The 17,963-nt window shown below is 45.4% G+C and overlaps 1 protein-coding gene across 2 annotated transcripts in view; it reads left to right on the top strand.

The window, feature by feature from the left end:
- setbp1 (SET binding protein 1) overlaps nucleotides 1–17,963 on the top strand; it is a 38,158-nt gene that overhangs the window by 9,249 nt on the left and 10,946 nt on the right. For both annotated transcript variants that reach the window (XM_082553657.1, XM_082553658.1), the window contains 2 exons: nucleotides 15,327–15,748; nucleotides 15,976–17,916. In XM_082553657.1, the coding sequence (XP_082409783.1) occupies nucleotides 15,327–15,748; nucleotides 15,976–17,916 (2,363 nt within the window). The remainder of the gene's footprint in view (nucleotides 1–15,326; nucleotides 15,749–15,975; nucleotides 17,917–17,963) is intronic.

Genomic DNA, 17,963 nt, shown 5'->3' with positions numbered 1-17,963 from the left:
TAGTATTCGTGTGTTCACGTGTTCAGCTGCTAGTGAGGGCAGCGGCTGCACGCCTGTCTGTTTGCAGAGGTGCTGTATGAAGTTCTCTGTCAGCTGGAGGAAGCTAAGCCGGTGCTGCTGACATCGATACTGTTGGAAATGAGTATTTCAGCTGATTGTTTTTTGTAGTATCAATCAAGGATCAACTTTTTCCGATGACATTATTCACTACAAATGCTGCTTCTGGTGAAATCTTCAATTGACAGTGCCGTGCCCCATGTCTTAGTAATTTGGTGCATAATGAAACCCTGCAACACGTCAATTCAATGAGCGCCTCGGTCGATAAAGTAGAATTAAAAAATGCATTATTGGCAGGTTGTTAAGTCACAACTCAGCGAGCAGATTGTTCTCTAAATAAACTGGGAGTGAGTGGGTGTCAAGTGTCGCCCCACGAGTGACCTATCCAGGCAGCAATGCTAATGCTAACCCGAACAAACAAAGCATTTCCAGTAGTGTTGTGTATTACATGTGAAATAAAACAAATTTTGTAACTTTACAATTGTCCAGACTTCATGTGTGAAAATGGCTTTGACAAGTTGCACTTTCATAATATCTTTATGGGAAAAGGTTTTGTTTTTTACGTTTTTTAATGAATTGCTGGATCGTTCTAGTCCTCTCTAAGTTTTTGGTTGTTTATAGATATTTGCAATTGGTAGACAACAGTTTACGTAAAGATTGCTCGCCAACATGATTGCTCTACACTTGTGTTTTTCCAACAATTGGAACACTGGCTTGGAAAAGAAATTCATGGTCATTTCTTTGTTGCTGGCAGATTTCAGTGTGATTTACAGCCACAATTTCCAGTAGTTGTCTTCAGGATGTGTATTCTTGTCTGAGCTTTTCTGTAAATAAAGTATGAACAGGCCTCTGAAAAATTTCAGTGTTTACATCCATTAGTAAGCTGAATGAGCTGAGCTCGGCGCTGTGATGTTTTTAGCAGCCATTCCTAATCTAGCGCCATCGGCCCCCACTGGGAAGCCCACTGCTACAGTATGATTGACAGGGGTTGTCATAGTGACACGGGCAGCAAGCTGGTCTCTATTGAGGTTTGAGGTTTGGGGAGGGGAGAGGGGGGTTGTGGAGGATGTGTTGGTGTTGATTCAGATCAGTTTCAACCCTTCATCCCTTGCACTCTGTCCCTCAATCACACCCCCACCATCCCTCTCCCCCTCTCTTTCCCCCTTACATCCTTTCCCTCCATCTAGCCATCACCTGCCACCCCAAGGGTGTAATACAGGCAGGCTCAGTGGAGAGGAACGGGTTAAAGAGAGAGGCCGGGCTGCTTTTTCTGTCTCACTCTTTTTCTGTATGTGTGTGTTGAGGTTAAATACTCTCTTTGTGGTGTACGTGAGGCTGTGAGTCAGGAGGGGGACGGGAGGTGAGGGGGAGCAGATGGACAGCCTCTCTCCTCTCTGTTGTATTGTGTCCACATATATGCTTTCTCCCTCTATTCTTTTAATCAATCTCTCTTTCCACACGTTTCCCCCTCCAGCTTTTCTTTCCCTATGTCTTCCTCTTTCCAAGCACTGTCTTTCATCGTGCTTTTCTCTCTCTTTCACCCTCTGTTGTCTTGTAGCAGATGGCAGCGTGGGGCAGCAGCAGCAGCAGCAGCAACAGAGCAGAAGCCAGAGTGTGAGCAAGAGAGAGGGGTAGAGGGGAAGGGGGTCGTGGAACGAGGAGGAGGAGGAGAAAGGAGGTGGGGGTCAGGCATATGGAGAGCCTGGTTAAGGGGCCTCCTCAGAGGGAGTGTGTATATGCGTGTGGTAGTGTGGTGAATAGAGGAGGGGGAGAGGCAGGATACAATAGAAGCCCATTAAGACAGAGATTTGACTCTAATAGACAGAGAGGGAAAGAGACAGGCAGACAGATAAGAAGGCAAACATGTAGAATGGTGCAAAGAAACAGATGGAAATTGTGTTTTTTAGCCATTCTTTCTTTTGTAGCAGCCTAAGAATCTGCCGTCAGAAAGGCCCCTTCTCCTCTCTTCCCTCTGCTGACTTGTAATAACATTAAAATTTTAGGTTATTCCATGTGGGAAAGCTGTCGTTTTGCAAACCCCAAAAACAGCAGCCTAAAAAGATAAATCCGAGTTATGCAAATTGCATTTTTACACTAGAGACGTGGCAGAATGTCAACAAAGGCTGTGCTTGCAATCCCTTGTATTAGTATTTACCCCTGACCATTTTATATGATTGTCCATATTCACAGTGTAAAATTTAAATACCGCACGGATCCATCGCTGGCATTGATAATTACAGTGCACAGTGCAGTGCATCACATTTTATAGGCTTAAAAGTTATATTCATTTGACTCTACGCCTGTCAATGATGACCAATAATGGCCTGGATTTATTTACCGCTCTCTATAAAATGCTATTTATTATGCAGTGAACATGGCTGCAAAGGCAAGAGAAAAGAGCAGAGTTAGCCTGTCTTAAAGGGAAGGGAAAGGGGAGTTTCATCCACCTATCATCTTCATAGCGAGCATCCATAACCGAGGAAGTCAATGAGAAAGCGTAGTGTGTCAGAGGACAGACCCAAACACACATTAACGGGATATGATGGGCTCCCCTTCTCTGTCTCCAGCTGACATCACACACATGCTGAACGTCCTCTCACACACGGCTCTTTGTCTGGGCGCGCTGTGTGTGTTTGGAAGATGAATGTGTGTGTTTTAATGGATTGGGTCCTGGGTCAACCACTGCATCACTCCTCCAGACACACACTCTTCTCGCGCGCACACACACACACTTAGAAACACACACTGACACACAGTTAGCGGTCCGATGCCTTCACATGGGGGAGCGTGCGCTAGCTAAAATACATCCACTCTTTTACTATCTCTTCTATACACACACACACATACATACAAATCATGTTGAACAGCGATTGCAGTTAGAGAGAGTGTTTTCCTGGTTATCTGTCCAGTTCCCTGGACGTGCCAAATGTGGCTCTTAATCCATTTCACTATCTGTGGGGAGAGATAAGCCAGAGCTTTTCCAGGAGTCCAGACCAGGCCTTGTGTTGTTGTTGTTGTGTGTATATGTGTCTGCGTGTGTGTGTGTGTATTAGTGGGTGCACGCGAAAGCTCGACGGTAAGACACACACTTATCTTGTCTTGACAGCCCCTCTGCTTGGTGGTCCTCCTGGCTATGTGTGTGTACGTTGCTGCTTGGTGGTCTCCCAGCAGTGTTTGGGATTATTATGTGTTAGTCAAGTGCATTCACAAGGAAATTAATGCTGCCACAGTCGCCACGCCAAGTGTGTGCATGCAGTACGTGCACATGCGTGTGTGTGAAATGGTTTGCCTTTTGATGTGAGCTTTTTTATCCCTGGCTGAAATGGCGGTTGGTGACCTGAGGGACTTGATGAGCTCATAAAATAGGAGTGTGTATGGGTGTGTGTGTGTGTGTGTGTGTGTGTGTGTGTGTGCGGGCGTCAGCTTGAGCGGATAGCATCGTGCTTACCCACAGAGAGCACCCCCTGACTGATTTATGAATATGTATGAACATGAAATGATCACCTATAATATGGCCTGACCCACCTGTCATATTGGAGTTTTTTTCTCTGGTGACTGTCACTGTGGTCCAAAGACCCAGGCTTTTATATTCAGTGTGTGTGTGAGTGTGTGTGTGTGTGTGTGTGTGTGAGTGAGTGTGTGTGTTTGTGTACGTGTGCCCTCACTGTGCTGTCTTTGAGAGTACGGATCGGGAATGCTTTAAAGGGGCGTTTCCCTGTAGTGGATGGGGGGATGGGACATGTGAATGTGTTTGTGTGCATGTGTGCTCGCATGCTGGGGAGGGGTGAGTGATTTAGCACCGCTGAAACACCAGCTGTCCATCTGTGTCTGACCCCCCATACACACCCCGTGCACACTTGAAACACACACACAGACACGTCTCCTCGCGTCTAAACTCTGATCTGCTCTTCAGTATCTCTCAAATCTGAAGAAAGTCCAGACAAAACACAATCTGTTCATCGGCCTTTCTCCCTCCAAACACAGGCACACTCGTGCTCACATTCATCATAACACAGACTTACATTAATTTCCTTTGGATATAACTACTGTTTGCTTAACCCTAACCCTCAAGCCAAGTCTTCCTACTAAAATTTTATCATTTGCCTTATTATCAGAAGTGAGATGAATCCCCAGAAACTGATTGTCTGTCCCTACAACACACACACACACACACAAGGGCACACACACATCTACACACACACACTAAGGAAGACTGCTCCCTAATAAGCTCTGCGGTAGTGCTGGTGCTGCAGTGTATCCACAATGAATGACTCTGCAAGGTCACTCCTAGTGAGCACATGTAAATGCTACACACAAACATTCACACACACACACACACACACACACACACACACACACACACACACACAAAGGAGCGCTGAAGGCTGGCAGCAGAAGAGATGAACTTTGACCCTGCTGGACATTCAGAAGTCGAGGTGATAGCTGAACTCCACAGTTGTATAAGCCCTAGTGTCTGTGTGTGTTCGTGTGTGTATGCTGTGTGTTTCTGCCTGTGTGTGTGTGCTGTATTGTTTGTTTGTGAGAGTGGGTCAGGGTTGAGACAACTGGAGTCTGGCCTTTGCTTTCTTAGCCTCAGGGCTGGATTTGGTGTCTGTGTACGCGCATGTGTGTGTGTGTTTGTGTTGACCATTTGGTTGGAACTGTAGCTAATTTCTCAATCAGACACACACATACCATCTTCTCAATCTGTCCTAAAGGTCAAGACCTATTCATTCACTATTGTATCCAGTCTCAGTGGGTTGCTTTTCCTCTTAAGTCTGATGCAGGGCAGCAATAATAGGCAGTCTAGCTGAAGGTACATTTTAATAAAGACCTGAGGCAACTACACTTAAAGAAATGCCAGTGGGTCACTTAGGCAGCATCTGCCAGTGAACATGAAGGCATTTTGTGTTGCCTTTTTTTTCTGGCAAATATATTTTTATATTTTCCAAAAACAAAACAAACCCAAAACAAAACAAACATATCAGGTTCTGTCTTTTAAAGATACAGCTGATAGGCTTCAGCCTTTTTCAAACAGCGTGACATTACCCAACAGAGATGCACGTGAGAACTGTCTGAAGCTACAATTAAACATCAACTTCGATTAATTTAACTTGCTAGCTCTGAATTGCAAAACCTGTGATATTGCAATATTTTATTTTTTTGCATCATGCCTGTCTACATTGGGTAGTGTAGACAGGAAAGCAGGTGAGGGAAGAATGGGAAACTTGGACCTCTGCATTGGCCTTTTGCATATGGCTAATGTAGATGTATGAACTATACCAGTATCAGTGTAACAGATATTTGATTGCACAGGTCATTTACTAGTTAAAAGGTTGGTGGTTGAATCCCCGCCTCACTCAGTCTGCACGTTCACGACCCAGCCCCAAACTGCCCCTTCGATTCTGATGTGTCCGTATAATGAAGCCTAGGTTATACTCTGTTGCAGACATGGAAATGGACATCATTCATCAGTCATTCCTGTTATACTTCTCTAAAATCTGCTGCTTGTGGTGGATTCTTGGTTGGTGCATTATAATGAAAAGTTGGCATGAACAGCTCTACGTGGTCACAAAAAACTGACAGGTGTCTGCACTGACCCTCGCACCTTCTGAAGATGTCATTTACTTTTACCAACTTACCATAATTTGCCACTGGGATCTAAGTGGACCCTAGCGGACTTTTGGACAGCAAGCCCTTAAAGGCATAGCATAAAGTACACTATAAATGTGTGTGTAAATGGCTGTGAAAAAAGTGCTTTGAGTCTTCCATTACAAGAGCTCTTTAAGTGCCAGTATGCTTACCATTTAATAATCTGGTGAATTCACAGCGAGTGACTGGTTATCCTGCCATTTGAATCCTCTAGTAAGGCAGTAATCTCACCTAAACCAGAGTATTTCTAGTAGTGAGAACATGTGCAATGTCTAAACCAATATTTGTGGTTCTCGTGTCTAAAAACCTCATATGGGTCATAAAAAGAACAAAAGTCAAACTTCCTGGAATATCATTCCTGAAATTAAAATAAGGCATAATAAGCATATGTTTACCTCACATTTGCTGTTGTTTGCTGCTGTGGCCAAAATCACTAAGTTTCACAAAGCTGTCATGGTTTTATGCCACTGGGCCATTGTTATTTTTCTCACTCTAGGGGGGCTTCAGCCTAATAGCACAACTTTCACAGACTTCCACTGTTCCATTACCAACTCGTTTTTTTATAGCATCAGGATGATCCCTGTAATGTAGATATTGACTGAAAAACCAACGAGAGATCGTGTAATCTCCCTTTACTGATGACTGATCCAGGCTATAATTTTATAAAAAGCATAAAATATTTATTACTGCACTGTTGAATAGTTGTAAACTCAACTGGAAGTTATGACTTGTTTATAAAAACGTAATTGTAATACATCATTTTGACATTGTTTGCCCTTTTTTATTCATTGAGGTCTTCAAAAAGAACAGATTGCAATAAACATCAAGAGCAAACTGTATAGAAAACACACAGGCCTGAATTTGATTTGTGCGACAGCACAGCGGTTGACTGTGACTCACTTGACTGTGGGATGATCTGGAGGGCAGCCATTTTTGATGTCCTCTGCAGGCACGGATGATGTTGAGTCACAGCATCATGTGTTCCCGGTGGCTGCTTTGTTAGTGTGGCTCCATCATGCCTCTGCCTCTGTGGTTAGTCAGTGTGTGTGTGTGTCTGTCTGTGTGAGGAGGAGTGTATGCTGTGGTTTTCAGAGGAGGTCCGACAGGAATAGATGCGGATGTTTGGTGAGAGGAGTGAAGGAGACGGGGAGTCAAAGGAAGAGAAGGGAAGAAGGCGACGAGTATTGACTTTCACTGTGTCTCGCTGCAAGTGTGTTTGTCAGTGAAATCTGATGGGGCCCATCAGCTGTCTGGGATGTGCCTGTCAGAAGGTTGGGGGCGTGTGTGTTTCTGAAAAAGAGGTTACAGTGTTCACAACACATAATTCGATAAAAGACATTTTGGCATTTACAAATGTTTTCATCAAATTTAGTGGATTCATCTCTACTTATTTTTTTTTTTACACTGTATTGATGTATTGTATTGCACGGATGGATACGAGAGATTCACCAAGCCGACCTTTTACAGTTGTAATCCTTCCTTTAAGATAGGTACCGATACCAAGCCACAGTCTGATAACAGCATTAAATTATTAAGCTGTTCATCACAGCCTGGAATTTCTTTCTTTTATGCATAAGGCTCAACTTCAACATTAAAAAATTTAATGTAGCAAATAAATATTTTCTGAATTGGTATTTATTAGTATCCGAGATAGGCTCCAGCCCCCACATGACTGAGAATTGGATAAACTGAAGAGGATTCATGGTATTTGAAAGCATATGAAATTAAAAGTAAATAATGTATTTGTGTTAGTCACCCGATAGATCACCCACTAGTTTCGCTTTCAGCTCAGTATGAAAGTCATCAGGCTGCTGCAAACTGCTGTTACATATGGTGATGCTCATGCTTAATTTACGGTACCGCAGTTGTGTCCTTTTGAACAGTTTTCGACCTACGCAAAAACGCTTTTGTGCCATCCTCCAAAAACCCAACACCACGCAGCATGCATGCATGAGGCTATGCCGAGCGCTAATTGGCTGCAATAGGCAAGGGAGCGACGAGCAGAAGTGCAAACAAACATCAAAGATTATACATATACAATATATATATAAATATATATATATGTAGACGAACGGTAGAGCTTTCCGTACGACCACAACAGAAGCATGTTTGAGCCCTCAGTCTGAGGGCACCGCCTTTTACTGCTCGTCACACACATTGTGTGTGAAGTGGAGCCTACTGAAGATAGTTAATGTGTAAAAATAACAGGTTATGTTACCGTAACTTTAGCAAAACCTTCCGTACAACAAGTGTTGTATGAAATATGACAGTGAGATCAAGTTTAAAAGAAAGAGGAAGCTCGCTTAACCACAAATCAAAAACTGTTGTAAAGATACAAAAGCTGTCGGTGGAGCTCCAATTAAATACCTCCACCCTGTTACACCTTTGCTTTTAGCTTCCTTCATGCTGCTTTAGTTCTCCTGCTAGCACCTGACGCACTGCTGCTAAAGCTGTAAAGCTAAACTGAATGGATCAGCTGTAGATCGTCACTGACTTCCGATTCAGTGTTTTGAATGCGGATCAGATCGATACACAATCTAAACATCGTAGAAGTGTATCGCTAAAAATTTTCAACCTAGCCCTTCCAATGTTGGCCAGGCTCTAAAACTGTTAATATTCTTCAAGTGTTTGGTTTGAAAAGATTCTGAACTTTATATAAACACATCAATGCGCTACATGTTTCACACTGAACATTCAAAAGCATGGAAGCCAGCTGCTTTTTACAGTCTTTTTCTTTCTGCCCAGTTTTATCTCTTTGCACCAGGATTTGTAAAATAATCATGCTGCACTTCTGCTGTTTATGCTCGTTGTCTCTTAAGTATGGATACAGACATGAATAAATGATATAAATGTGTCTGTCTATCCCTCTGTCTGTGTGTCTGTCCCTTGGGGCAGCTCAGACTAAACAAACAGCTGTGTTTATGAAGCAAAGAAGAGCCACAAGGGTCCTCTGTTTACTGGTCCATTTCAGCACACAGGCATACAAAATGTTCACATGCACGCACTGAAATACACACTCACGAATGCCCCGTGCTCCTCATCTTTTACCTGCCCCGCTCTGTTGCTTATTTGACCCCTGGTGTTTTCTACTCTCTCTCTTTCCCTCTTCCCCCTCTGCTCAGTGCTCGCTCGCTCTCAGACCGAGAGGAATGCCACTTTGTGTGACCTCTCACCCACACCAAGGAGGGGTGCTGCTTTAGATGAGGGAGTGAGGGGGCAGCTGCAGTCATGTGCCTGGGCTTGAAGGGAAATGCACGTACACACTCACACGCACTCACACACACATACACAGAGAGCCAGGTTTCTAGCTAGCTAAAAGACATTAATTCTGGCAGGTTTGTATACGCATACATGTAGTTGTTGTAGATGTGCTGCTCTCCTTCACCCACCTCTTTTTGTGACCATCTGAGAAAGTGTAGGATGCTGCGGTCTGTGTGTGTGTGTGCGAACACACGAGTGGAGTGCAGCCTCACACAAAGGCGTTATTGTTGGTGAGAGGGGGCCTGAGGGGAGGCAGGCAGTCTGATTGGTTAAGACTATTGTGTCTCACTTTGCCCATTCTCCCTGTCACTGAGGATGTCATTACGGTGGCTCTCTAACTTGTTCTCCGTCTCCTTCCTTGCCACCCCCACTCCCCCACACCCTTACAAGCCAGAGATCATCTGAGGACTTGAGATATTCACAGAAACATTCAGACCGAGCAATGAAAATGTTCCTTCGCAAACTTCAAAACTTGCCTTGCAGACACCAGAGTCCTTCTACAAGACATATATTTAGTCATCCATTAACAATTGTTTGCAGGCATTTTACATGTGACATGTGGCGTGACACGCTAAGGTGTCCTTACTCCATATGCCATGACAAGCAGAAAAAAACATACATGAAATATACACTAATACATGAGATGCATGGCTAATGTAATGTGCAATGAGTTTTTCATTTGCTTTTCTTTATCAATGTGAGTATGATATTGCAGTGTTATATAGTAATATATGCTGGATGGTAAAGAAGCGAAAAAACCTGCAGGTGATGTGGCTGCATATCGATTCACTAACCAGACAGACAACAATAACTTGCAGTGAATTATTTTTAAGTAGCTAATCAGTGAGTGGGGCTGTTACAGACTGCTGTTTGCCAGAGAGGAAGTGTTTAATCTCAGCGCAGCTTCTGTCTTGAATTACCCATCATTCCACACAGGAAGTCATCCCTAAGGACTTTGAGCAGCTCATTGGAGCTTAATTGTTTCCTGTTGTACAGAAGTGCTATGATTGGGTCATATGGTGCACAGAGTAAAGTGACCAACACAATGCGTTGGTTTTATACTATGTGCAGCAGCACATGTGCCTGTTTTGTTGTATAATTTCCTTACCCTAAAAGATGCGCTGTTCTAACAACTTTCTGTAGTCATGTTGCATCCAAAAAGCATTACACTTGTTCTAATGTTGTACATTTTCTTTGTTTTTAAACTTATGTGCTGAATGACATCTATAGATTGTTTGAACACGTACATACAGGGAACAATTTGTGGATAATTGCCATTTAAAAAAAGTCAAATGTGGTTGTTAAAGCTATTCAAAAACCGGGCACACCAGCGCCCATGCACACCATTAATGCTAATCGCAGGGATTAGATATACACTATATGTAGCATGTAAATGTGTCTGTCATTACTGAGGGGGTGAAAACCTCCAAATGCACCATAATAGCATGCTTCGGTTCAGCCAATCACGGGCTTTGTTCAGATTGAGTCATCTACCTCTGAGCGTGTCTGAAGAGAGTGTGACAAGGAGACTCTTTGGTGTTTCGCTGCTATCTTTAGGAGCACTCCAATCTGAAGGATTACTGCTGTGGACGTAGGAGGAAACATTTTACTTGAGACCTACTGCTGTGCCTTGAATGCGGCTTGTGCTTTACAGCTATCTAAAGGAAGAATACACAATAGATCGAAGGCTTGATCATGCTCAGCAGGAAGGGTACATAAAAAGGCACGTAAGAAAGAAAATACTGCAGAAAAAGTTAGCTCGAGCCTCTTTTTCCTACTGTGGCTGTAGGCTGAACGCATAGTTTTGGAATTGCAGCATTAAGTGGAGAGTGGAAGTTTTTCAATGGAGCCCAGTTTCCAAACTTTCCCACCCAAGTTTCCCAGATGAAGCTTTGTCTGGCACAGATGCCACCAGATCTGAGATAGTAAAGCGCTGGCTGAGCGGGAATATGCTGAGTGAAAACAGACATGCAGACACACAAACACAATTTTAGGCAGTAGGCCTGATCCCAGTGATCCACAAACTGTCCCACCTTGACAACCCCTCCTTTTTCCTCCCATTTCTCCTCCCTCTTTTCTCTCCCCTGCTGTGGGTTGCCTCAGGCGCATGAATGGAAGTCTTTATTCCCGGGAGAACTGGTGGGAAGAACGAGAGAACGAGAAACAAGGATAAGGGGGTTGGCAAGGAGGGAGGGGGGAGGTCTGTGAGAGTGGCCACAAGATCAACACAGTGCCACAGCTCCTCTTTTCTCCTCCATCGCTTTTCCCTCCTTTTCTCTGCGCTCACCCCTCCGCCCCCTCCCTCTTCCAAACCCGCGCCTTTCTATCCCGTTTTAAGTGCTGTGGATACAAAGCCCTGTTAGTATTCATGGTGTTTGTTTGCAGAGGAACTCTGTGTGTGTGTGTGTGTGTGTGTGTGTGTGTGTGTGTGTGTGTGTGTGTGTGTGTGTGCAGACCTGTCAGAAACACAGATCACAGAGAAGCAGCGCTGTGAATGGAGCTGGGGAGAAGCGGGCGGGGTGGTGGGGTGGTAGTTCCCACAGGAGGAAAATGGTCAGCTCCAAAAAAAGGGAAAAAAGAAGAAGAAGAAAAGGACGATGGGATGAGGAGGGGGGGGGGTTAGTGCACAAGGCCACGGGGGCAGAGGGAGACAGTATGGTGTCAAAACCAAGAGAGGCTGCGTGACAAGGTGTTACAGAGAGGAAAGGAGAGGATCATATCAATCATAAGGTTTCGGAGGGGAACCAGTAGCAAACGAGTCTAGGCACCTCTCTTCTTGTTTTTCTGCTGGTCCTCTTCTTCCCTCCCTTTCTGCTGCTCTCATTCTTTTAGTTGCACCCCATTCCTTCCTCCCACTCTCTCCCTTCTCTCTCTCTCTCTCTGCCTCTCTCTCACTCTCTTTTTCTCTTTGTGTGTCTGTCTGGACAGCTGCCCAGTTCCATACACAGGGAAAAATGAAACACTCTAACCGCTGGGCGTGCAGCCAAATAAAAGGCTGCGAAAAACTATTTGAAGGGCAGCGTGTTTGTGTGCGCCTGTGTGTGTATGTGTGTGTGTGTGTGTGTGTGTGTGTGTGTGTGTCTGTGTGCGCGTGCAAGGAGGTTGTGTATATGTTTGCCCCTGTATATGTGTGTGTTTATATGCGGGTCTGGTTGTGAGATTTGGGTGTGCCTGTTTAGGGTGTTCTTTCCCAGTATAATGGTGCAGCCAGGGTGCTATGTGCATGTGTGTGTGTGTGTCAGGGAGCGGGAGCAGTTCCTGAATTTCAGTTTGTTGGTGGAGAAATGAAAGGTTGCAGGAGAGGAAAAGGACAGCAGGGACCGTCATAACCCTCCCTTCACATCAAACTGGAGGATAGAAGAACACTGTGTTTTACATCCAGATTGTCATTTAAAACAGGCTGCTCAGCGTGATACATTTATACACACACACACACACACACACACACACACACACACACACACACACACACACTTATTTGTCAGTAAATATATGCTGACTCATTTGCAAAGTGCCTTTCAGTTGGGTGATTGCAGCACTTAGTCACATATTATCCATGACCTCCTCCTCCTGTGCTCTGACCTTATCTGATGGTTACGTCACCACCGGAAAGGAATGTACAGCTCCATATCTGCCTGCACTCAGGTGTTGGACAGCCAGCATTAAATCCATGTTGCTGCGGTGCTGATCCAGAGAAAGACATCTTAGAAAAAAGGCAGTTGACTCAGCCGTGTTGTAAACACAGCCCCAAGAGCTCCAAGGGCCCCGGGGGGAAGAAGAGTGCGTCGGATGGGTTGAGAAGCAAAGATGCTTTGGTTCGGCCCTGAGCTGGTGTTTATCGTTATGTGATCAGTAGGGGTCTTGTAGAAAGATGGCCTGTGTGGAAAAAGGTTGAAGCTTCACAGTTCTTTTTCGCTTGTGAGCTGCACACGGGTCAGAGTCCAGCGCTTATGCTCATTTCCCGACCGCTGCCCCCTGCTGCAGGTCAGCAGTAGCACAGGGAGATAATGGCTTATTCACAGAGTGCACCACAAGAGCAGGCAGTGTATAAGACAAACATTAGAAAAAAACTCATCTGAATCAATTTGCTTGCTTATGCAGGCTCTGGAGACCTATGAGTAACAAGTTTTTAGTGAATGGTATTGACCACCAGTGTGGTGATGAAAGGGCAATACAAAGCATGCAAGTGCAAATTTGGAGTTCTTTATGAAATGTAAATCAAAATGTGAATAAGTGAATGGTTAAGTGAGTAAGCTGACCCTGTCAGGAAAAGACAAAGAAGGAAAGTTTCACTGTGCTCACAGCAGCAACAACAACAACTATGGGAGTGCCTCAGTTTGTATGGCAACTATTTGTATTTGCTTGCTGGAATATCAGACATTGCGTGTTTTTTCCCTGGAAATGCTTTGTCGAGTATAAGAGGCATAGAGGAGGGGAGACGGAGGAGAGTGGTAGAAGGGAGGAAACTAAGAACAAAAAGCTGAACTGGTGCCAGCAACCCAGCTTCAACCGGAAAAAAGTAGGAGGAGGGGGCTTTCTATTTCTTAATTTTTTTTCTTCTCTTTTGCTCTCCTGTCTCTTGTAGGAAAGGTGTCCCTCTCTTTATTATCTCTCTGTGGTTGTGTGTGTGTGTGTGTGTGTGTGTGTGTGTGTGTGTGTGTGTGTGTGTGTATACACATTTGGTCCCCACTGACCACATACACATTTGTGTACATTTTCTCTGTGTGCGTAGTGTATGTCTGCCGGTCGCACTCTTAACCGCCCCCATCGCCCTGCTGTCTGTTTTTTTACCTGTGCCCTCCTTTAACCTGAAACAGCAGGTATTCTAGGACAGGTTAAATGAGAAAGCAAGTGTGTATCAGGTGTCTGTCATCTTACCCCTCTGTGGACTCACAGCGCCTCTTCTCCAGTGTCAATGTGTATACACACACACACACACACATATACTTCACAACTGAAAGGATACCATGGCAGTACGTTCAGGAGATAAATTTGAGGGTGCATTTACATACCTGCATTTGCTGGCTTCGTTAATCATTTACAGCGCTCAGCATTTGCGCACGTGCCCAGTATGTGTTTTCACCCATGTGTTGTGAGTGTTGTGCCTCTCAGCATTTTTGTGTGTGTGTGTGTGTGTGTTTTTGTGCTTGTGAATTCGTGCAGACTGCTTCTGGCCAATAAACAGCTTCTGCAACAAGTGTGGAAACATAATGAGTGTCACTACTTGACTACCGACAGCAGTCGGGAGAGCAGAGAGAGTGATAGGGAAGCAACAGAGGAGATGAAGGCTGAACTGGATGTTAGCAGGGAAGGGAAATATATGGCACTCTTGACCTCGCAAATATGTACGCTGTCATAAAAGTGCACGATAGATTTTATTGTTGTGCGTCTGTGTGGCTGTGTATATTTATCTGTGAAGAGGAGATATCTTATCAACTGACAAGGAGCTGCTCCATCTAGACCAGATTAGCGTTTTCAAACGTGTGTAGCCGGGATTTTGAGTCTTTGAAATGTGTGCATCTACTGTATACAAGCGTGAGTGTGTGCGTGTGCACTTGCACGCCCCTGTGTACATGCTGAGAGGCAGGCCTGTGGTTAGGTTACATCTCCCTGCAGCGCAGCAGAACAGTGTCTCGTTGCGTCATACTGAGTCTGTTAATAACAGGCTAAACCACAAAGGCCATCCGCTGCTCTATTTCTCATCTTCCAGCAGTACACTGATTATGCAGCAGTGATACATTAAGCAGAGTTATGTGGGGGCAATACAGTATATTAAGGTTTAGTATTTTCTCCTTTAAGTGGACAAGTCTAACCGAGCAGAGGCTTACTTCAGATTTGTGGCGTTTCAGTGAAAGAAAATGTATATAAATTATATCTTACTTCCGGGACATATGTTGTGCACGGCGCCTTCTTGACAGCATGACACTGCAGTTATAGTTGAGAAAAGCGTATGAGAGCTGTCACAAACATAAATATGATCTGCAGTAAATAATGATGGATCTAGTGCAGGGACGCAGCTTCGCTATGCTACTGTGTTTAGTACTCAGACACCCCCAACTTGATTCCCTTAGCTCTCACAGCATGTAACATCCTTGCCACAGGAATTTAATTACTCTGTAAACAAGCCTTTTGTTCTGTTGCACACTGTTTTCTCATGCACGCGAGACGCATGAAAATCTTCAGATCTGTGGAGATAGGCCAATGTTAAGAAGACATGAAATATAGCAGTCATAGTTTTACGATCACATTATCATTATCATATCATTTGTCTATCCCTGCAGCTATATAAGGCTGTCTCATGATTGCAGTTTAAATGTAGTCACCAGTCTTTGTGTCTCTTTTTGTGTCATCCCCAGACATATGAGCGCCAGTTCAGAATGCCAGAGCAGAGAGAGGGAGGCCTGCTGCAACTACTGGGAGATAATCCTTCTCTCAAACACCAGCTTCGCAGCTCCCTCCATCCTGCACACGCACTCTCGCACACACAGCAAACGCAGCACTCCCCCACTCAGAAATTTCAACACACTCACGCACCCCAGCACCAAATCGGTACAGACTGGATCCCGTCTGCAGCACCTTCTGTGTCTCCAGCCCATCCTGCGGATTCTGAGGCAGCCAGAGACTTGGCAGCAGACAGCAGAGGCTCGTTGCTAGATCCGAGCCAAGCTTTCTCACGAACGGCGACGCAAAGTCCCTCACCTCAGCGGTCTCTGACTCCAGATCTGCAGCTGCCAGTGGTCACAGATGCCAGTATTCTCAACTTGACCTCTCTCAGCAGGTATATTTTAATTTCCTTGTGATGCATGATATCATGAACTGTGCACTGTGAATGGAATGTGAAAGTTAGAGTAGTGAAATTTAAAAGGAAGACGTTTTAATTAACTTGACACGGTGATTCAAATTAGGCAGTAAGTATTCTGCGCAGTGTTGGTGAAATACAAAACTATCCATTCTCTTCATTTTATCGCACTCATCCTAATTATTTCTCTGTGTAAATCTCTCCAGGGGGAAGGGTCTGCAAGAGGTCAGTGAGCAGCTCTTTGGGAACATTAAGAGGAAGTACGGCAGGAAGGACTCCCAGAGGATGCTCTGTAATCCCCACAGTGCTGATTCACATTGGGGACAGCCAGAGAAAGGATCAGAGAGCCCAAATAATTCAGAGGAGAGGCAGAAGTACAGGCAAGAGGAGACAGCTGAGCGGTTCCATGAAGAAAGAGAGGAAAGGAGAAAAGAGGAACGAGAGCGAGCAATTGCTGGGAGGAAAGGAGACGAAGAAGACAGAGGGATGCCCATGCTGGCAGAGGAAGCGAAAGGAAGAAAGAGGCGGAGAAGGCCTTCTTTTGACGATTCGTTTTCTGTAGAGGAGCAATCTCAGCAGCGGACTCTGGACTCTGATGCAACAGAGAAGCAGCAGCCTGGGCCTTTAGAAGCCAGAGGAGCACATAAGATAGAAACTCACAAAAATGATTCTCGATTCATGAGTCAAGCTGATATCAGCGCAGAAAGGCTGGATAAAGCAGAAAGAGGAGATAAAGTTGACAAAAGAGAAAAGGGAGAGAGAGTGGACAGGGTGGAAATGGGAGAGACAGTTACAAATGGGGCTGACCAAGAGTCACATCTGAGCGCAAACAGGATGAAAAAGAACCCCTTGGGTCGTCCTAAGATCAGCGCGGACACCCTTAAACCCAGAGATCCAGCTCACAATCACATCAGCAAACCCAGTCTCAGCTTGAACCCTAGATTCCCCTGCCCAAACCCCAGCCCCAGCCCCCGGAGTAACATCAGCCCTATCCCCAGCCCCAGACCCAGGGCAAACATCAGCCCCAGTCCAAGCCCCAGATCAAGAGCCGATATGAGTCCGAGCCCAAGTCACAGCACCAGCTCTACGGCCAGTTCCAGACCGACCAAGGCCAACGACAGGTGGTCCTACCTGAAATCAAAAAGCCATGCCAGCATTACATCACCGCAGAGAGAAACCTTGGGTAGCCTCGCAACCTTAGCTGACCCGCCCTCTGCTTTCCCCATTACCCCTTCCAGCCCGCTCTACACCAACACTGACAGCCTGACAGTCCACACTCCCATTAAGAGGAAACGAGGACGCCCCAAGAAACAGCCACTCCTAACTGTGGAGACCATTCACGAGGCCACTTCCACCTCACCTCCAAGCCCATTGGCCCAGGAAACCACTGCAGGGCTAAATCGTAGGAGGAAGACGCACACACTGAACACTTTAGTGCAAATGGCTTCCACGATGACCAATGCCAACAGTCTCAAACTAAAGCGTGGAAGGGGGCAATCCAGGCCAGTGAATAAGACGAAGCTTGGGAAAATGCAGAGCATTCTGAATGAAATCCTTTCAGGATCAAGTCAAAATGGCACTCTGGCTCTGAAGTCATCTTCTGCTCCTGTTACCTCAGCTATGAGTGCCATGGCATCCACCATTGAAGCTCGACTGGGAAAACAGATAAATGTGAGCAAAAGAGGAACCATCTACATTGGTAAGAAGAGAGGGCGGAAACCTCGAGCAGAAACTCAAGGCTCCACTCCTCCCAAAACCACTCGGGACAAGCCAGCATTGTCTGTCTCCACATCGAGTCTCTACGAATGCCCCGCAGTGCCTTCCTCCACCTCATCTCCCAGCTCTAGTGCTCCGTCTATAAGAGCCAGTCACTCTGATGCTGCTATGCCCAGTTTGCAGCCCATTTCAGCCTTGCCCTCTAAACCAGCAGGCAGGAGCTTTCTCACTGGGGGATGGAAATTGTCTCCTCCTCGACTTCTGGCTAATTCACCATCCCACCTGTCAGAGGGGGCGTCAGTGAAGGAGGTAACTCTGTCCCCCATCAGCGAGTCCCACAGTGAGGAGACTATTCCCAGTGACAGTGGGATTGGGACGGACAACAACAGTACCTCAGATCAAACTGAGAAGGGTCATGCCTCTCGACGAAGGTGCAGTAGACTGCTGTTATACTCCTTTACTTGCTTTATAGGCATTT

This window comes from Aulonocara stuartgranti (assembly GCF_965226115.1).
Source record: "Aulonocara stuartgranti genome assembly, chromosome: 12".
NCBI lineage: Eukaryota > Metazoa > Chordata > Actinopteri > Cichliformes > Cichlidae > Aulonocara > Aulonocara stuartgranti.
The sequence above is the reverse complement of the archived record's forward strand: the minus strand, read 5'-3'. Positions and strand labels throughout refer to the sequence as shown.